At 35.6% G+C, this 22,063-nt stretch overlaps 1 protein-coding gene across 4 annotated transcripts in view; it reads left to right on the top strand.

Annotated features, from left to right (window-relative positions):
• The window catches only part of LOC106077005 (uncharacterized), an 80,865-nt gene that overhangs the window by 56,984 nt on the left and 1,818 nt on the right, over window positions 1–22,063 (top strand). For all 4 annotated transcript variants that reach the window (XM_056009327.1, XM_056009325.1, XM_056009326.1 and 1 more), the window contains 18 exons: window positions 709–896; window positions 1,542–2,505; window positions 3,969–4,090; window positions 4,548–4,658; window positions 4,998–5,071; window positions 5,179–5,321; window positions 6,694–6,791; window positions 6,879–7,016; window positions 7,126–7,284; window positions 9,377–9,494; window positions 10,206–10,287; window positions 11,016–18,820; window positions 19,431–19,643; window positions 19,899–20,110; window positions 20,796–20,950; window positions 21,091–21,304; window positions 21,719–21,814; window positions 21,906–21,973. In XM_056009327.1, the coding sequence (XP_055865302.1) occupies window positions 709–896; window positions 1,542–2,505; window positions 3,969–4,090; window positions 4,548–4,658; window positions 4,998–5,071; window positions 5,179–5,321; window positions 6,694–6,791; window positions 6,879–7,016; window positions 7,126–7,284; window positions 9,377–9,494; window positions 10,206–10,287; window positions 11,016–18,820; window positions 19,431–19,643; window positions 19,899–20,110; window positions 20,796–20,950; window positions 21,091–21,304; window positions 21,719–21,814; window positions 21,906–21,973 (10,960 nt within the window). The remainder of the gene's footprint in view (window positions 1–708; window positions 897–1,541; window positions 2,506–3,968; window positions 4,091–4,547; window positions 4,659–4,997; window positions 5,072–5,178; window positions 5,322–6,693; window positions 6,792–6,878; window positions 7,017–7,125; window positions 7,285–9,376; window positions 9,495–10,205; window positions 10,288–11,015; window positions 18,821–19,430; window positions 19,644–19,898; window positions 20,111–20,795; window positions 20,951–21,090; window positions 21,305–21,718; window positions 21,815–21,905; window positions 21,974–22,063) is intronic.

Raw genomic sequence — 22,063 nt, 5'->3', positions numbered from 1 at the left:
ATGACTGGAAAAGAAGGAAGATCCATTTAAAAATATGAAAGATGACTGTCTGATCGTACTTATGAAGATGAATAAGCTTTGTTGCAGTATGCCCAGTAAAATGTTTACATTCCCTAAAACCAAATTAAACACATCAAGCTACACTATATATTAATTAACTATTGTGCATTAGAAAAAACAGTAAAATATTAGAGAAAACAATTTATATGGTAGCACAACAAATAAATGGAGGCGCGGTGGCTGAGCGGTAAAGCGCTTGACTTCCGAACCGGGGTTCGAATCCTGGTGAAGACTGGGATTTTTAATTTCGGGATCTTCGGGCGCCTCTGAGTCCACCCAGCTCTAATGGGTACCTGACATTAGTTAGGGAAAAGTAAAGGCGGTTGGTCGTTGTGCTGGCCACATGACACCCTCGTTAACCGTAGGCCACAGAAACAGATGACCTTTACATCATCTGCCCTATAGACCACAAGGTCTGAAAGGGGAACTTTACTTTACTTTACTTTACAACAAATAAATACACATTTTATGTTGTGTTGTTCTGCTTACTGTCAAAGTCTTAAAAAATACTATTTCTTAATAACTAATATTTAAGGATTAAGTGATCAGGAATTAAGTGAAGAATTTGTTAGAAGCTATTGTATTGTTTTTTGTTTATTTTGAAATAAATGTAAGTAATTTTAATAATGTAATTTACTTTGCTTACAGATGATGAGTACCAGTTGATTTCACTTCTTCCTGATGAGGTACAGTTCACTTGCCGTGTCTGTTCTTCTGATAAGCCCCGGTACTGGGAGAGAGTGCTGAAGTCACAGTTTTCCAACAATCTCATGAATATACTGAATGCTCTTGAAAGTTCTAAGTGTGCCCAGCTATTACTAGAGGCAGGTCCACCTGTGAGTAACAATAATTATAGCATTGTTGTGTACATGCTGTTAGCTTTAATTTGCTTTACAAAGTGATTCTAGTGCTTTGATGGATTGCTTCTGAATGGTACATAAAAACTAGAAATGAGTATACTTTTCACAGTAGGTACTTTTGTTAAATAAAAGTAATACCATTCATTTTAATGGCAAATGATTTTCTTAGAAATTTTATTAGCCATAATTTAGTTTGTTTCAAAAGCTAAGTTTGTAACTGTAGTTTGTGAAGAACCAATCTCCTCAAAGAAATGTTTGCATTGGGATATTAAAGAGTTCAAAATGGAGGGGGGGGGTGTCTATCTGAAAAAATAAAATACATTGATAGTGTTATGAAATTATTTCTACATCTTAAGCAATATTAGCATTTACATTTCAGTTCACTAACCTCATAGAACTGCTTAAAGTTTGTCACTAGAAAATAAAGCTCAGTGTTACATATTTTCTGTTGTGTATGTTGTTTGCATTTGCAACTATCTCGTTATTGTTATAGTTGTAATGCTGAGGTGTGGACAATTATAGTCAAACTGAATTTTCATTTGGACCATTAAAATTATTTTTTTATCTTATTTGAAAAAATTTACTTGATGTGTTTTTTAATATATTGTGTTAACATTGCAGAGAGAAATCAGGAAAACAAAACCAAACTGCACAACTTTTGATGATACCAAATCTAATGCTGGTGAGCCTAAGGATGACGCAGCTCTTATTCCCAAGGAAATAAGTGTTGAGTGTAGCAATGACAATGTTTCTGTTGAACCTAATTGTGATACAGTGTCCAATTCAGGTTCACTAAACACTAAATTGATAGAAAAATGTGATTGTGATGGTGCAGTAGTGATTAGCCTTAAAGAAGATAAGATAGGTGGTGCAGCAGGTGGGCTAAACGGGATTATTTTGGACAATTGTACAGGGATTAATTATAAGAATAATAGTGTTCACTCTGACTTATCTGTGATACAAACTTCTTCATTGACTTTGCCTAAAGCAAGTTCCACAGAACTTTTGGACACAGGTCCTCCTAGTAGTTTCACAAATGAGGAGGATAGACTCAAAGTGCAAGGGCTAACATTAGCTAATGGTATTAATGCTAAAAAACATTGCTCAATAGAAAATGCTGCGAGAGATGCTCATGAATGTCAAGTCATTAAATCAGTGAAAATTACCAACTGTGATATAAACTGTTTAAAACACGGAATGATCTCAATTCCCTCTACTGCAAGTTGTGATTCTCTGTCACCTTGCTCCATAACAAGCAATTCAGACTCTTCATCCAATACGGCTAGCCCAATGATGACTGCTAAAGCATCAGTGAGCTCAACTAAAGAGCTCAATGAAAACTTGACCATTTCTACTGTCTGTCCTGATCCCTGCAGACAATCTGTCACAAAAAATTTATTCCAAATTTACAGTTCTGTGTCTTCAATGCCAAAAACATGTGAATCGACAGATTTATTGAATTCAGTGGATATGGATTTAGAAAATAATGATTTAATACTTCATAGAAATGGTATCCCAGAAGATGGTTCTCCAGAGAAAACATCTCAGACTGAAACCACGCAGACTTCTTTCATAGGACCATCTGGTAAGTTTTGATTTTTACACATTCAATTATACATTATGGTATTGTAGTTAAATTTCTAGTTTTATTTTATTTGAAATCTCTTGAGAGGTCATTTATATATTTATATGTTTTATATTACTAAGTTTGCTTCAAAGCTACATATATTTTATTGGACCCTTTTTTTTTCTCTCATTTTTTTTCTGTTAAAATCCTTTATCAATTTTGAAAACTTTTTCAAAAACCAAAAAAATAATATAAAAATCTATTATATACTTGTAAAATACCACTGACATACTCATTGGGGACATTTTAGACAGGTTTGCAACCTTTGGACTGCTATTTGTGAAAAACCACAAGCTTTCTATCAAACCTTTGATTTATATTTTTTTTTTAAAGTCTGCTTATTTATAATATATATGCCTTATGTCATCATCACCATTCTTTTAGACAAAACCAATTCTAATAGCATTAATAAGATAGACCTAGAGTCTTTTTCTTTTTATCGTCAAAAAAATAAAAGGTAAACCTAATAGAATTAAAAATATAAATATAGATCTATATCCATTTCTCTACATTTAAAAGTGACAAGATTTTATAAAGGAGTGAGATAAACGATGACAATAACTGAATAAATAAAACCAAATTATTTCTTTTTATTTAGAGAATAAAATTACCAAAATAAATGTGGAATGGGAAAAGTGGCATTCAATTAGGGCCTTTGGAAAAAGCAAAAAAATATATAAAAAAATAACCCCAAAAAAGGGGTGGAGGTCAATGTCAAAGTATAATATAGATGGAATTGAGAAGCTGAAGTTTATTAAGGGGTGGCTTTAGAAAAGGTCATAATTTAGACCAAAAAAATGCTATTATGTATATAAAGTGGGGAAGAAACTATGGACAAGTGTGTCCATGAACTTCCCCATGGGTGACAGTATTGATAAGAGAATGTAATAGAAAAAACTAAATTGTGGAAACTGGTGTCCCTTTGGACTATGAGAAACAAGGCAAAGATATTTAATCTTAAATGGCCACTGGAATTTATAACCAAAATTTATGTGGAAGAGTTGCAATATAGGCTCTTTCATTGAGGTTGCAACAAACAAAAATGTTATGGTTAAAACATAAACCATCAGCTAGTGTTTATATTTATTTATTTATAATGCCTACCCAAAGAAAAGGAAAAATATGTGTATGTAAATTTTTTATAAAAAAAACTTCCTATGCATAAATTGCAATTTCAGTTTATTATTTAATTTTTGTTTCTCCCCACTAAGCTGTCATTTGAATCTGAGCAAAATCTGTCCTGCCAATGATCTTTGGCAATTACTCATTTGATTAATCAAAGCAATCTATTTTATAAATGTCTTAAGCTCATATAATTTTTGGGAATAAAGTAGACATGCACACTTGTGTATGTGTGCTTAGTGCAATAAAATGCTCACAATCTGTTTTTATATCAATTTATGTATACATACTTATTGCAGATTTTGATAAACATGTTAGCTTTGAGTTTGACATTTGGGAAACTTTAGATATAAATGGAGAACACCCTAGAGATTTTACAGCTATTAAAAATAAAATTGAAACTGGAAGCTATACTTCTGTGGTGAGTAGATCACTAGTTTAGCAATGTTTGACATTAACCAGTTTAAGTGTTGGCTTTTTTATGTTTAGTACTATACCTAAATCATTATTGTTTTTACTTTTGATAACTAGTATCTCTAGCATTGGCAACTATTAATTTAGAAAATCTGTGGTAAAGGTACTCAAGGAAGGTTGATTATTGAGAAAAAATTAGAGATGAAAAAGGAAATCTCACAGCACCGACATTGAGGACCTTTGTTTACAATTAAAAGAGATGCTATTTGAAAAACTTGACTTTTGGATACATTTTTGTTATTTCATTGTTTATATGTATTTACTTTGGGCTGCTTTATATATAATATTTTTTTATAAACTTTTAATTTCAAAATCATACTACGTTAATGGCTAGCATTTTGTTCATTGTACCGAGTTCATTCAAAAATTCATTTAACAACATTTAGTGTTAAAATTATTTGTAGGAGGAGTTTAGTGAAGACATGGTTCGTATTATACAAGCGTTACTAATTCAAAATGAAAACTACTCTACCCGAAGAAAACAAGCCAATTCTGTTCGATCCATATTTGCAAAGGTAATTGTCAATTTGATTACTTTTGTGTTTTATAATCTTGTTTCCAACAAATTGCTACTTGTATATATATATATAATATATGACTATCTACAGAAATATTACGTTTCTAATTTTTAAAATTATTTTTAAAACAGTTAACAGATTTTGGCAATGTGAATAATTATGCAGAGATAACATTTTTCATAGACAACTAAACTGTGTACAAATCAGGCATTTATATATTGTAGAGATTTGTCATCATTAAATTGATATGTTCATTTTTTTAGAAATATCTTTTACAGTATATTTTGGTGTAGATGTGATATTGTTTTTTTTTGTTTGTTTTTTTTGTTTCTGCAGCAAATGGAGAGATGTTTTCCTTGGTTTAACGTGAATACCTGCAAGTTGTGGGAACATAATAGAGGATTACCAGTGTAAGATTTGCTTTCTTTATGAAATCAAATAGCTATAAATGATAGTATCTAAAAGGTAAAAAAAAAAAAAAATCTGCTTTGTTACATTTGTAGATATTCTTTTCCAGAGGGATGTTGAAAGATGCTGTACTGCCGCCTTCAAGTGATCATAACTATGCCCAGTGGCTAGAGAGAAAGGACACACCCATGACACCACAGCCATCACAGTTTAAGAAAATTTCCAACCTCAAGAAAAATAATAGCATTGAGGGTGAGGATTTTCTTAAAGTATTTTTCAACATTTGGTAGTTCTTTCGTATGAAATATAGTTTCACTTTTTTTTTTTCACTTTTTACTTTCTTGTTTTTTTTTTGTTTTTTTTCTCAACCCTGGACATTTTCCAACAATTAGACAACATAGGTTCATTTTACATATTATTTCCCTAAAGATATGTTTGCATAGAATGTTTTGAAGCTTATTGCTGAAATAAGCTTGTGTAAGCATGAATGAATCAATAGCAACAATAAAAAAACATATTGCATTCAGACATGCCTAACGTTCTGCATTATATGGAATCATCCCACAAAAACATTAACTCTTCAAGACCGTAATGACGCTTCCAGCGTCCGATCACTATTTCCCTATTTACTTCTTTTTCTTTTCTAATCCACGTTTTTAATCCCTTAAATGGTTTAAGGAAATGCTAGAGCGGCCATTTTGAAAGTTTTTTCCTTCTGATACTTTGTTGATCTAAGCTGTTTTTATTGTTCTAAATATTTTTTTTGTAAGTGACTAGTGAATTTTTCGTTTTTTTTTTTTGCATCAGACATCATGGCTGACAGGCCTTCTTGCCGTTTTACTGCTGATCAGGCTCTAAATATCTTTTTAGATACGAATTATAGTGACATGAGTGACTTAGACTTAGAGTTAGAGATTCTAGAGCTAGAAAGTTATAATGAAAGCGATTTTCAGACTCAAGCGAGTCTGATAGTGAATTATTCATCCCTAGATCTAGTAAAAGTAGTAAACGAAAGGGGGTGTCGCCCCAGCCAGGCCCTAGTAGATCTAGAAAGAAACCTCACTAAAAGTGTAAATATTGATCAAGTTTGACAAAGTTATGTTTTATAAATAGATAATTGGATAGAGTTTAATATTTTCATAGAATAATAATGATTAAGGACTGTTGGAATATTCTTTTTTTACTTGGGAAAGTCAGTTTTTAAATATCAAATTTAAAAAAAAAAATGTTCATCTCTGAAATTACCTAATTTTTTTTTTCCAGTGACTATCTATAACATTGAAAGATAAATTTTCTTGTAGTACATTCAATTTCCAACAAAATTTTATATAACATGTCTATGTTTTAACAAACAGAAAAAACAGTATGATGTTTATAAAAAGGCTTATGTGATAAAAATTGTGGGGAAAAAAATTATTCCAGTAGAATGAGAAAAAAATTATGGTTTTTAAGAGTTAAAAAAGACAAGTTTTAGCTGTTCCGTTATGTCAGAATTCCAAAAAATAAATAGATTTGAGATGATACTATTGATTTCAAGTATAGGTACTACTATCTACTGAAAAGACCCTGTGACTTTGTTAACTCCTATGAAATTATACAATATTAAAATGGTTCTCTTTTTCAGACAATTTTCTTTTCAAAAAATCTTTGGAAGTCATCAACCAAGGGGAGGATACCCGAGCCTGTTTGCTGTGTACTATACTAGGGGATGATCTTCCTGATGTAAGCCTTTAATTTACTGTTTATGCTTTTTTTTTTTTTTTTTTTTTGGTTGTTTGCTTTGTGATTAATTATGACATTGTTTAACAGAATGCTGGGCGCTTGCTTTATTGTGGTCAAGATGATTGGATTCACATAAATTGTGCTTTGTGGTCAGCTGAAGTGTTTGAATCTCATGATGGTTCTTTACAAAATGTGCAGGATGCAGTCAGCAGAGGCAGAAAACTGGTTGGTTTCCTACATCTTTCAAATGTATAATATATTTATTGATGACTTTTTAAAATGTAGATAAATAATTCCAAGTTGTTATTAAATGTTGTTTTTTTTCTCACTGTAGAAGTGTGATCTTTGCCAGCAAGTAGGGGCCACTGTTGGCTGTTGTGCTGCAAACTGTAGAGCTAATTACCATTTTATGTGTGCTAAAAAGGACAAGTGTATATTTCTTGCAGATCAAACCATTTTCTGTAAGGCTCATCCTGAGGCAACTGATATAGAGGTATACATTAGTTCTAACCATTTCAGTAACCCTCTCCTTCTCTACTCATAATAATGGGGTGGTGGGGAATTAGCTTTGGATAGATGCAGTGAAAGAAAGAAAATGTATTTTCACAAAGTAGTTCATAAACATTGTTCCTTTGAGCTCTTTCTACAGCCTAATTGTGTTGCTAATCACTGTCATTTTACAATCACTAAAAGTGTAAGGAAATATTCTCTTCAGGGGAAAAAAATGGCTTTGTTAATGTGACAGCTTTAAACATACATTTTTTTTATTGTGTATTGATGGGCATATTTTGTTGATAAAATTGATCATTTAATTTTCTTAATTGTTTTGGTATGGTTGATATGCAAGTGTGACTTTTGTGCCCCTGAAAAGTGATATTTAACAAAAATATTTTTAATTCATAAAAATATATATTGTTTGTTTGGTTAAAAAAAATCAATTTAGTTTATATTTTTAAGATAATGAACAACTTTATTATGCATTGAAAGCATAATAACAGTAGTTTGATCAATGTACTTGTCATTAATAAACATAGTTATTTATTAATTAATAAACACCCTGCAATGCAAAACTAAGAAGGGCAGTACAATAATATAATAGACAATTTAATATTGACTTACCCTACAAAAAAATATCCCAACATTTCTTATTCATTATTATTGTAAAAAAAACTATTAAACTCTATCCAAGTATCTACTGAAAAAACATAACACTGTCAAACTTGATCAATATTTTGCAATGTGAGGCTTTTACTGGGGCCTGGTTGGGGTGAAGCTCCCTTTTGTTTACTAGATCTAGGGGTGTCTAAATGCAGATCTATTTCACTAACACTCACTTGAATCTGAAGGCTGAAAATAGCTTCCAGGACAGTTTTCTAAGTCACTTATGTCACTATTATTCATATCTAAAAAGAATATTAGATGTTAACAAATGAAAAGGTCACTAGTCACTTATGCTAAAAAAATATTTAGAATAATAAAAACAGCTTAGAGCCACAATGTTTCAGAAGGAAAAATCTTTTAAAATGGCTGCTTAGTGTACACATAAACTATTCAAGTGATTAAAAATGTGGATTAGAAAAGAAAAATAATTAAACAGGGAAAAGTGGATCAGACACTGGTGGCCTCATTTTGGCATCGCTGCTCAAGAGAATTTCATGCAAAAACTAAAACAATTGCAACCTTTGGCATTAATGAGACATCATCAATGTGGTCTTCAAGTGTTAAAGAGTACTTGTTTTAAGTTTACAATAAGCTATTAACAGTTCAATCTTCCTGCATCACATTCTAAAATAGGGTTTATTTTGTCCCCATTCATTTGGCACAAATGTGTCATCTAGAGCCAGGGGGTTCTGAAACTTGTCCTGATACAAAAATAAAAAGCTACATAAAAGCATATTATATAGCCTAAGTAACAGATATAAAAAAAAAAGAAAAAACATTGTTGAAGGAGTGTTTATTAAGATTTTGTTTAATTTTTTTTAAAATAATGACGTGGATGAGCACAACAAGCAAAAATCTAAGCCGTTTTCTTTTACTTGTGATGTGGTACATTAAAGCAATGAATCCACGTTGGGGAAAGCAGTAAATAACTTCTTTACAATGACCCATAATGCAGGATATACATTTGGAATATGTTTTTATAAACAGAATTTGTAGTATCCTTGTGTACACATTGTGAATAATCTAATCTAGAGATCACAAGTCAAATACATTTTCTTTCTGAAAAATCAATCTCGCATTACACTTACTTTTTCACAAATCAATCACCCACAATCACAATCTTTCTCCAATTAATCACTATTCTCACATTTTTCCTCAAATCAATCACTCCAAACATATTTTCTAATCATTTACTCATCACACTTTCATTCTCATTAATCAATCACACATCACACTTTCTTTCGCACAAATCAATCACTTATCACACTTTCCTAGTTCTTTTTAATAGAAAAATAAAAAGTAGCACTATATCCTTCTGTCCCAGTAACTGGTATTTTTTTTTTAATATAAAAAGTAAACATTTTATTGAATAATTATATTATATCATTAACAATTTTGAAGATTGTATCCATTGATATCAACAGATTGTTACTGAAGGACACTTTGATGTCTCTAGGCGTGTATGTGTTGATTTAGAGAAAATCAGGGCTAAGTCCTCATGGGGTAAAGCTGTGGACCCATCTACTCTTAGTGTGATCATAGGTGAGTTGCTATGTTATGTGTGATTATTAACCCATTTATGTCAAGTGTTCCATTATTGGAACATTAACCCCATGGTACCTAATTAAATCCTACTGATCAAGGCCATGGCTGTGATGTGATTTTATTAACTTGTAAGCTTTTTTGGCATACACATTATTTGGTTGTGCTCAGAGAGAGTCGCAGCATTGCATAGATTGGTTGTTCTGTTGCCTCCTATTCAAACATTTTCTGTGCATCAGAATGCATATGAATATAACTTTCCTAAACTATGTTATATACGAATTATTTTTTTTTGTTCTATTCTTTTCTCTTCAAATTCTTGTTTCTTGGTCGAGAGGCTAAGTGTGCTTGAACTTGGCTTGTTTTGGCTACCTAGAAGGGGGCTCGAGGTTCGATACCTGACTCGGGCAGAGTTGCGTTTACTGAGCGCCTAAAGGCAGCACGGAAAACCAACTCCTAGTACCCCCACCCCCACCCCACCGGTCCACAAATGAGATTGGACCAAAGCGCTCTGAGCATGCTATAAGCATGAAAGTAGCGCTATATAAAAGCTATAATAATAATAATAAAATGTGAATTTCATGCAAAAACTAAAACAATTGCAACCTTTGGCATTAATGAGACATTTAATAAAGCATAGAAAATTACTGATTTTTCATTTTAAAATAAAAACTAAACTTTCTTTGTAATCATAATGTTTAAATTTCCTAGGATCATGTACAGTGGAACATTTGGGTGTTTTAAGATCCATTCTCTCAGATACTGAGGAGTGCCTTTATCCTATTGACTTCTGGTAAGTGGAAAAAAAGTTTTTGTTGTTCTTGTTTTTATTACTCATAACTTGTACAAAAGTTCAATTTTAGTACAAGCTAAGTATTTTTAAAATCCAATGGAGGCAGGTTAGTAAAGCATTTAGCTTCCAAACCAAGGGTCTTGTGTATGAATCCTGGTGAAGACTAGGTTTTTGACTTTTTGGACACACCTCTAAGTCTACCCAAAGCTAATGGGATACCCCTGACGTAGTTGGGAAAAGAAAATGCGTTGGGTCAATGTGCTGGTCAGATGACCCTCGTTAACCGTTGGCTATAGAAACAGATGAACCGTACATCAATTACCCTCATTGATGGCAAGGAGGAACCTTTACTTTTATTTATTTATTTTGTTGCACAAATACAGAGATAACAGCGAAAAGTAGGAAAGTAAAGATTGTATTAAATTAAATGTTTAAATTTATAGGTAGATGATGTCTGAACTTTTAAATTGTTTAATACATCAAAAATAAATCCTCAGTTACATAGTGGCATTCTATATTATTGACAACATAAATGTTTTAAAGTTTCAATGCATTTACTTCTGTGTAATTTCTTTATACATCTCAAATGTTCTTCCTTCAATTTTTCTAGCAAGTTATCTTACGAGTTTGATAACGTACAAGTACATAACTCAAAATGGCTTTTAGATTGTTGTATAAAATGTAATGTTTTTCTTTCCTTTGTTTAAACTATTTCTTATTAATTGTAGCTCAACAAGGATATACTGGAGCACCCAAGATACCAGAAAGAGATGTGTCTATACTTGTCGTATTATTGAAGTCAAACCTGCAGAGTTGCCAGAGATTCACATTCAAGACATGAGGATCATCCATGATGAGAGTAATCCTGAGTTTGTCCCCTTAGATAAGCTTGGCCTGGATCTGCTAGGCATTCCAAACTTTCTGAAACCACCATCTAGACCAGATCTCACCTCTCCAGTTAATGCATCAAAAGAGATGTTTCCCGATCATGTTTCAGAAACAGGGTTTGGAGATTGTGATGAGGATGTCAAGAATGATTCACATAGTAATAAATCATCCCAAAATTCATTGTTGGATAAACATTCCACAAAGTCTATTGACTTAACGGGTTTGTCACCAAGTACTCTGGCACTTCTGAATATCAAAGTCCCAGAAAACTATATTCCACCAGCAAGATTGTGCAAATCTTCTGTCTTGCCCCCAGTTGAGGAAGAGTTGGGTCTGGTGAGGATAGCGGAAAGGCTAAACAATGCAGCTTCTTGTAAACAGAGACATAGCCTAGGAGATAAAAGACAGATCCCCCAAAAGCTATTGACTTCTAGAAATTTTACTTTCAGCAAGTCTCAGTCACCTTCACCTGTGGCTTTTCCCCATCAGATCCGACAGAGGTCTAGTAGTGAGGAGAGGTATTCAAGCCCTCTCTCTCCACTTGCTCATACCAATGCTGTAGCTAGAGTAAACCTTGCATTGCCTAATGGTCTGTGGAGAGGGGTGAGAGCGAGGTCAGTGTCACCATTTACTACCATCAGATGCGAGGATGTTAGCCCTGTGAGGTCAGTTTCACTCTCTCCTCAGCCCCTTTTGAACTTAATAACTTGTTTAGAAGCAAAAGATTTGTCAGATGAGTCACCGTTGTGTTTAACACAGGGAACTAGTGAAGCAGCAGAGGTGTCAAGGCAAACAATAGATTGCTTAGAGAAGACAAGCTTCGAGAGTAGTAGTGCTAATGTTTTAGGGGAAGAGGCTATCAAAGATGTCTTAGTTACTAATTCTGGTGATATGCCTGAAGATCCTTTTATGAAACCAAGCCTCTCTGCTTTGGATAACTCTAGTGAAACAAATCCAGTGCCTTTGACCAGAACAGTAGATGAGAGAAACTGTCAAGATATTGAGGACTTGACCAAAGGTGATCATTTCACTCGTGACAATGTCAATGTTAAGGAGAAAGGGGTGGGAGACAAGGATAGCCACCAAGATAGTGCTAAAAACAATAGAGATGAAGTGAGAGGTGAAAGTGGACATGCTCAGCAATCAACCAATGCTGGTCCAAGTCCAGTCAACCATGGCAGCACAGATGATGGGAGTGGGGATGATGATGAAAGGAAACCCTGCAGAGGTGGCACCAAGCCAGAGGCATCAGAAATCTGCTCAGATAAGACAAAAACTGGGAAAACTAAAAAATTGAAACCAAAAGAAAATGCTAAACAGGCTTGTGTTGAAACAGACACGAATTTGAAGTCTGATGATGAGTCTGGAATGAGACCTGGAGAAAATAAATTAGAAGTTGCAGACACTATAAGATTTGGTGGTGCTGAAGAAGCTGATGCTGATTTGGATTCAAAAAACTCTTGCAACACAGGATTAAAGCAGTGCAACTTGATGCTGACTGGTGGTGGCAATGGGAACCTTGAGGACAACAACATACAAGGTGATTGTGAAGGTAAACTAGATAAGGCTGGTACACAAGAAAATCAAGACACATCAAATATGCATTTGTTTCAGTCCTCCTCGACCAGTGTTTCATGCATTCCAAAGTCTTTCCTTGGAGATATCCAAAGTACTAGTGATGATGAAAGTGATTTTCTGATGTTAGATGATCTCAGTTACAGTGAAACAAATGATGAAGATGAGAACAATCATAGCTCTAAAAAGCTTACTCTAAAAACTGTTCAACAAGAACTTTCCAACCATGGTAAAAACAATGAATCAAAGGAACCTCTTGCATTAGTACCACTAGGCAAATGCAGAAGAGAAAGTAATACAGCCTCTTTGTCTGATAAAGCCATTAATTCATCCAAATGTGACATTTCTCCTCATGTTCTGAATTCTGAATCTGATAAAGTAAATAAAATAGAATCTCCAATGCTAGTTACTAACTCTTGTTACATTGCATTAAAGAAGCAGAACTTGCCAAGTGCTGTGCATTTAAATGCCAAACTGAGATCTGGAAGCAAGCAAACATTTGTGCTGAAAGAACCTGAGCATGATACTAAATACAGTCAAGAAGCAGAAGATTTAGAATCAGCTGAAACTAACCTAGGTAAAGATTTAGCTCAAGATTATAATGCTGATGTAAAGTATAAAGAAATTGAAAGCAATGACCAATTGATAGATCTGAGAGGTGCAATAGCTTTGAATAGTGAAGCAAACAAATCTTTTTCTGAACTAGGAAATGTTCCTGATGTAGACAGTTCCTCTGCAGCAACATTAAGTGGTGGCAACTCAGATAGAGATGAACATGATGGAGCAGAGAAGTCTGTCGCTGTATTAAGAAGACCTGCAACAGACTCTGAAAACCCTTTGTTAGATCTGGACTCTTCTGAGGATGAGCCGGAAATTATTAAGACTGAATTCTTTCAAAGTTCTGTCATTTCACCTAGGACTAGAGCTTCCTCCAGGTTGTCGGGGACAGATGAAAGCCTGCATGAGAAGATAGTTGAGAAAATCAAAGCAGAGAGCCTGGCAAGGCGTAGCCCTGGGCATGAAGGGCCGTTCAAATGTTTGACCTGTAAGAGGATGTACAGGACTAAGGAGAGCTACGAGAACCATATAAAGAGTTGTGACTTTGAGGTTAGTACTAGTGATGAAGACGAAAAACCTATTTCTAAACTATTGAGGTCATCTACCTCTAGACTAAGTGAAGGGCTTAACAAGTCTGTTGACAAATCTGTGCCATCTTCCTCTCCTTTAAATATTCCTCTTAGCATCATCATCTCTGATGAGTTCAAAGAAGAGAAGTTTTCACCCTCTAGTGGAAGGGAACTCTCTGATGATTGCAGCAGTGCTCAGAGCCAGGACTCTCGACGATCTTCTCTGAGAAGAAGTACAATGACCCAGAGAAATGCTGCACCTGCCCATCTTGCTAAGCTAAGACGCAGGGATTCTAAATCTACCTTATCCCCTGATGGATCCACTTGTTCCTCTCTGCTGTCACCCACTAGGTGCTCTTCTAGATTAGTTGAAGACAAACCTTCTCCGAAAGAGACCATGCTTGAAGCTGTTGGACTGGTTAGCAGAAAGTCACTGGAGCTGTCACCTCATTCAGATTTAGATGCTGTTGGTCCAGTAAAGCTGCAGCCTAGAATATCACCATCATCCATGGATGAAGCACCTAAAAGGGAGAAAAAGAGCCCAGCTCAGGCATGTCCAGGAGGTAATATGCGGCCAAGCATCATGGCGGGTGGCCTTCCCAAAGCTGGTTCATCTAAGCAAAAAAGTGTGACCATCACTTACAATCCTGTGGTTCTAGAAGAAGTGACCATTAGCTCCAGACAAAAACGTCCAAGGCCTAAGAGAGTTTGGTGGGTAGAGGCCTCACAAGATGCTAATTATGATCAGGAGGAAGATGATGGTAATTATGAAGAGGAAGAGAATGCTGATGATGATGACAGTGATGGGGGTGTGGCTTGTCGAACACGGAACCGCTTATCGACTGACCACAAAGCCACAGATAAGAAAAAATCTCCCAAACCAAATATTAGTTCTCAAAAACTACCAGATATTAATGCTTCAACAGATAATATGATTGCAGAATCTGTTAGTATAGCTCAGGAAAGTCCACTATCAAATAATATCACTGATCAAAAAACTTTTCAAAATAACAATCATGATGGTCAGTTTAAAAGCAAAGCTACTAAAAATAACTCTGAAATGAACAAATTTGATTCATCGATGGATACAAATGTTGAAATAGCCAGTAATGTTGTAGAGACAATTGCATGTTCAGAAATAAGTAATAATGATTTGGATCTAAATAAAAATGCCAGTTCAAGGAAAACATTTAATTTAAGATCAAAAACTAACAAGAACCAAGAGTCCTCACAGTGCAGCACATCATTGCAATCACCAATGAAGAAGAGTGACCCCACTACATTGAAACACAAAGGAAATACAAATTTGGACAGTCTTGAGAAAGGAACAACAGTTTCTGTTTCTCATTCTCCTTGTGATATGCAGGCTCCTGTTGACATATGTGTAAATACTGGCTTAAGCAGTGTGGCCTCCCATGAGTCCAAGCTTGATGAACCAAGCATTGAGAAAGATGAAGTTTGCTCTAAGATGGATGAATGTAGTGAACAGAGGGGTGTAGTAGGTGATATTAGTACTGTGACATCTCCTATCCGACGGAGCAGCCGCTCTGCAAGTAAGAAGAACAAACTGAGTGAATACCTTGCAGAGTTGAAAAAAGAGTTTAAAGATGAGGAAGAGGAGTCTGTCGCTGAAACTTTACCCTCTGCAGACGTCAAAGAAAAACGGGGCAGAGGACGGCCAAAATTAATAGAGAAACAGCCAGTTGAAGCCTTAGGCATAAAGAAATTAAGAGGAAGACCCCTTTCCACTTCTAAACTTCAACTTGAGAAACCTGAATTAAGAAATTCTCAGGAGAAAGGTGTATTAGATTTGGAGAATGTTGTTGAAGCAAAGGCTCAATCCTCTTGTGATGTTGAATTGCCATCTGAATCCATTGCTAAAAGTATGGACAGTTCAGACCAAAAACTAGAGTTGACATTAAGTGAGGGTTCAAAACAAAAATCATCTGTCACTGTAAAGCAGTCTGAGATGTCTGATGCTAGTGGTGATAACAAGTCTGATAATCAGAGGGATTCTTCTAGAAGTAATAGTACAGCCACTAGCCTCAGTGTACCCATACAAGTGTTAGGTTCTTCATCCTCTGTTAGTAGTAGTGGCACATCAGTAAAGGACAGTGATGCCAGAGACACACCACCATCAATACATCCTGCTATTGATGCCATTAAGTTTAGTGGCCAGAAACTTAGGTTTATAATTAGGTCACCAAACATTGATGCTGCTCAAAAGATTGGTGAACTCATTAAAAAAAAAGCATTAGCTTCCAATGCTAAAGCTTCTGAAATTATTGTCTCAACAGTTGAATCTCAGAAGGTAGAAAGTAGTGACAAAGTTGAACCCATTGTTGTATCAGATCAATTAGGTGATGATAGTCATGAAGCAAAGCTGAAAGCTGGTTTTCAAGAAGAGGTGTCAGGCAAAGCCTTAGGAACTGAAAGTGTTGACAGTGGTGATGTATCTAGGTCTGTCAGTCCAGACTCCATCTCTGCTGCCTATGACATTCAAAGTGATGACTTTAGTTCTGAAACGTCAAATGATGCTGATGACTACCCTATCACTCGTCAAAGCAACAATGAATGTACAAATAATGCTCTCATATCTAATAAAGAACACACAGAGAAAGTTGTAGAAGAGGAAGATGATGATGTTGTGATAATTAAAGCTGTTGGCTTGCAGGCTCCAGAGCCAAGTGTAGCCCTAAGGCCACCACAAAATATAGCTTCAAATTTACTCTCTGGAATAAGCAACTCATTTTCCTCAGCTTCAACTCCAAAAGATATGTCTCCTGTGTTAAGATATATTCCACCACAGCAGCAGCAGCCAATGTCCATACAAACTAATGTCCATCAGACTCGCTTCACTCAGCCATCTCTTAGTGTTAGTCCAGTTGGTCAGGGTATTAGTCCTTATATTAGTCTTCAGCAAAACCAGGTGTCTCCACCTAGAGTTCAACCCCAAGTCATGTTGTCTGGGATGTCCACTGGTCATTTCATCCTGCAACAGAATCAAAGGCCAGACTTAATACAGCCTCAGGAGATGACTCAGTCCAATCTGGTACTGCAGAACACACCAAGTCAGTCCAGGGTTATAATTCAAAACTCTAATCAGCCTGGCATTGTCTTTAGAAACACAGGACCTTCAACTCTGTCTGTACCAGGCGCTAACCAGCCTAATATGTTATTTACTAACAACTCTGCTGGTTTAATGTTGCAACAAGCTAACCCTGCCTCCATCATGCAGGCACAGTCTACTCTGATGCAAAGTAGCCAAACTGGACTTTCATTTATCTCACTTAATAATCCCAATACAATTAGACCAACCATTATCTCCACTCTTCAGCCTATACAATCACACAATGCATCCTCACTGTTGCAGCCCAATATGGGACTGAATTCTTTAATGCAAACTGCTACGTTGTCTGCTGCTAACCAACCAGTCATGATTGGCCAACCATTTTTTGCTCAGACAGGTGTGTTCTTGCCTCAACTTGCTACTCAAGCTACTATCTCAACCCAGCCAGCTGGGATTGAGTTGGCCAGTAGACAATTATCACCAAAGCCAGCCCTCAGACAATCTTCTATTGTGATAGATCCCTCTGCCCACATGCTTTCCACTAACTTAAATCCAGCTCTTCTTAAAGGCAACCCCCAAGCGGTACCTTCACACATTCAACTTAACAGGTTTGACCCTTCTCCCAGCAACCCTTTACATCTGCCTAGTCCAAGCCTAAGACTGCCTCCACCAACTTTACCATTACCTTCATCCACATCTTCAGTCGCACCTCAAAGTTCATCTTTCATATCTTTGCCCAAGACAACTCCAGTTTTAGCTCACCTGGATGGAGCACCCACTCAAGTCAACTACATGGGTTCATTTGACTTAAATTCATCCACACTCCAGTCTGTTTTCCAGAAGCAGCAGTTCAATAAAGATCAGTCTGATAAAATTACAGACTTGGTACAAAGGGCTATCAGCAGCCATGGACAAGAGAGCATTCCAGGTGTAGAGGTGAAGTCTACCATCACCAACACTCCCGAAGGACCTAGGAAACTGTACAGTGTTATCATCAATGAAGGAATTCTACCTAACCAAACTATGAATAGTTGCTCCAGTTCCTTAAGCACTCTGGCTCCAACATACACATCTTCTGTAGGAACTACTCCGGTCACTCAAAGACCCCAGTTAGCAGCAACAGAACAAAAAACTTCATTGTCTGATTGGACAAAGATATTACCAAGCTCTTCATCCTCATCAACAGTATCATCCTCCAGTCAGACAAATATATCTAGTCAAACCAGTCCTGATAACTTGTGGTCAGGGTCACGTACTGGCTACATTTCTATTCCCATTAATCAAAATTCCAATAATACAAGACCACCTTTCAGGAGAGCACTAAAGCCAAACATTTACAACCATAGCAACAAAAGAAAGTCTGATTTACCTCCAAGTGAAGAGCCTCAGTTGAAACGTCCACTTTTTGACAAGACATTGAAAGAGGATGGGGTATATTCAGGTTCCTTTAAACAGGTAGTTAGTCGAAACATTATTGAGAGCACCAGTTTTGCTAGTTGTGACACCCCAAATATACCATCGTTTATCCAAAGTAATGGGGAGATCAGCTCAGTGCAGTCAAAGTCACCACAGGTGACATGTGCTGAAGGTGCATTGACCTCAAATGAGATCCCCTCTGATCAGCAACAACCCCAACAGTTTCATAACAAACAGCTTGCTCCAGCATCCACTCACAGGAGGGCCAGTTTCCCCATCATGTCCCCATGTAAGAAATCTCTAGCCATCACTAACCCAGCCAGCATTATCAAAGAGAGAGCAAAAAAACAGATCATGAAAAAAAGTTTGATGAAGGATGTTCCATCCTCTGTTGGAATCGGGTTCAAAACTCCTGAGACTGAGAGGATAACCACTGTATCAAGAAGGTTGAAAACAAGTGAGTATTTGACCTAATTCTAATATCAATGTTCTTTTTAACACTTTCAGGATAGGTATGTGAGTGGGCAATGGGACAGTTTTTTTTTATAACAGTTCATGTTTTTATAATATAATTATTCTTTAAAATTGAAAGTTACCTCTTATTAATTCATGCCTCATTAGTGTGCATATATTTCAAATAAACATAAAGAGGATTAAATCTGGGTTTGTCTTCAAAGTTACAGACTTAAATTCTGACAAGCACATTCAGTCTGTTCTCTTTAATTAGACCAATAAGGTCCTGGTCTTTATGGGTACTAAAAATTGGCCGTTTATATTACACAACATGTGATTTCAGTACTTTAGGATCTGTCAGAATGAGCTGCTGGTTCAATTAACCTAACTTGACTCTTTAGCTTGCAGGGAAAACTGCACATTTCTTAAGATACACCTTTCATTCATTCATTCTTTGGTGTGTATATATATGGTTGTTGAGTGTTTTAATTTCAGATTTTTCTTGTAATTGTAAGAAAGAACTCATGTTCATGAGTTAACTATGATCTTTTGAAATAGCTAGATTAACAAGGTATATTCTAAACTAGTTTTTGGTTCCTTTTCAACAATTACAGCCAGTCACCATCCTTTGATCCACCATAAGAAGGACAATGTGGAGCTGCCTCAACCCATGCTGGAGGAGGAGGTGGTGGCCACCCCATTAGATCAGGGTAAAGATATGCCAGTTGGAACATCAGCTGAGTTGGAGAAAGTGAAACATCAAAGCAGGCTCAGGTTTGAGATTAGCAGTGATGATGGCTTCACATGTCAAGGTGACACAGTGGATGGTGAGTTTGTAATCATTTTTGTAGGATTTAAATAAACATCCGTCCTGTGTTATTATGTATTTTGAAAGACAAAAAGTATTATTCCTTTGATTTTAGAGAAAATAATGTATTTCTTTTGTTGTGTAACATGCATGTTTATATTGTTTCTCTGCTTCAAAAAGACATTTTAGTTGTGCTTGATCTTGTGTTGCTTTTCTGATATTTCTGCTTCATTATAGCATTCAATTATGCATACAGTATTTTATTTTTCCCTAGATGCTTGGAATCAGGTGCTAGAAAAGGTGCAGGATGTCCGAGCAGCCTCCCGCATGAAGCAATTGTCATATGCTGGTATATCAGGCTGCAACATGTTTGGCCTAGATCATGATGCTGTTGTTTATCTCATAGAACAGTTGTATGGAGCTGTCTACTGCCATAGGAACTACAAGTTCAAATTCCATAAATATGACTTGGACCAGGCTGACGCTGTAAGTTGTATGACTTTTCCAAATAGGATTTTATTTTTATCAGAGATCCCATAAGATTCCTTCTTGTAACCAGCTGTAATGGTGTCAGAAAAATTGTAAAGGAAGTACTACTCATTTTGATGTTTATTTAAAGCCTTTCTGATGCTTTCAAACACAATTTTTTTATCAAGTGTTTCAAATCATCTTAGGATCGAGGTTATACATTCCTTTTTAACTTTTAAAAAATAGTTCAAACAAGAACAAAAAAGGAATTGCAAGATTAGGGAGTTGAACTCTTGACCCTCATATTTTGAGTCTGATGCTTTACCGACTGTGTTAACTTAGTGTCATTAGAATCAGAGGAAATTATGCACAAAAAGTAAAGTGCTTAAAAATAGAAATATAATCTTGTATTTTTCAATGTCAGGCCAAATTTGTGAAGAAAAATTTGTTTTTGGTAAAGTAAACAACTACATTTCTATCATGAAAATATCTTAGTTGTGGTAGACCAAAAATAAGTAGCAACATGTTAAATTTTCCTATTTTTTCACCCACTGCAAGTGGGAGAACTAGTGATGAGTGAATCAGGACTTTTGTGTATATATATAATATGTCTACACTGTCCCATAATTTTTTATTTTAACAGTAGCTGCACCAATATTAGTCTTATGTTTTAAACATAATTTTTTAACTTGTCCATGTTTAGGAAGTCACATTGAATCCATCAGGAGCAGCCAGATCTGAAGCTTTTTCCACAAGGAAGCCATTTGACATGTTCAACTTTTTAAAGTCTGTGTACAGGACAAGGCCAGGAGATGATGAAAGAGAAAAAGAAGAAGAAATGGCTCTGAAATCATCCAGGTCTGTAACATTGTGTTTTCTGGCATGCATTGACAAACTTTGAACTCAAGGCTAACAAAACAATTGTTGGAAAAGAAATGTATTCATGTAAAATGTATAAGCTTGCAGTATAGACATGTATTTTTTATATCTTGGAATAGGAGGGCCACAAGCTTGAGCCTGCCCATGGCTATGAGATTCCGCAAGCTTAAGACATTTGCCAAGGAAGCAGTGGATGTGTATCGCTCCAAGATTCATGGCAGAGGCTTGTTTTGTAAGAGAAATATAGATGCTGGGGAGATGGTGATTGAATATGCTGGTGAGGTGATACGAGCATCTCTTACAGACAAGAGAGAAAAGTACTATGAGAGTAGGGTAAGTACACACATTGTTAAGATATTTGGTGTAGTGGTTATCAACGTGCAATAGAATAACTACTAGAATACCAATACCATGGCTTTATTCTTGCAGTAGACAGTGAACATCTCACATGACATTGCATAACTACTATGGACACACACACAGGACATGACCTTCTGACATGCTGGACACACGCAGAAAATAAACAACTTAGTTACACTACACAATGTTTTAGAGTTTAGAGGAACAGTAATGATTTTTGTACTGTTCATAGCCTAGTGCTAAAAGTATTGTTATTGTCAGTGAACTAGTTTGTTGTATTTGTCATGGAAGTCTGTGTAGCTGGTCAATAATAGTCTGGATGCTTTTTGGATAAAATGTTTAATTTTGATTATACCGTACTGTAAAATATTTTTTTTTTCATTTCAGGGAATTGGGTGTTATATGTTTAGAATTGATGATGATGAGGTAGTAGATGCCACCATGCATGGTAGTGCTGCAAGATTTATCAACCATTCTTGTGAGGTGAGCCAGCTGTTTGTCTTTCCTTCTGTGCATTATAAAGTTAACTGTCCCCAATGTTTCTTTATTGAAACTTTATTTCTATCTTCAACAGCCTAATTGTTTCTCCAAAGTGATCCTGGTGGATGGCAAAAAGCACATTGTCATATTTGCTATGAGGCCGTAAGTTTTGTGTTTATATTTTAATTATCACTGGAAATATAGCAGCGGGTCTGTAGTGTAATTGTGTCTACCTTTTCTTTTTAAACAAAA

The sequence above is a fragment of the Biomphalaria glabrata genome, chromosome 14 (assembly GCF_947242115.1).
Source record: "Biomphalaria glabrata chromosome 14, xgBioGlab47.1, whole genome shotgun sequence".
In the NCBI taxonomy this organism is placed as follows: Eukaryota; Metazoa; Mollusca; class Gastropoda; family Planorbidae; genus Biomphalaria; species Biomphalaria glabrata.
This window is presented reverse-complemented; position numbering and strand designations above follow the sequence as displayed.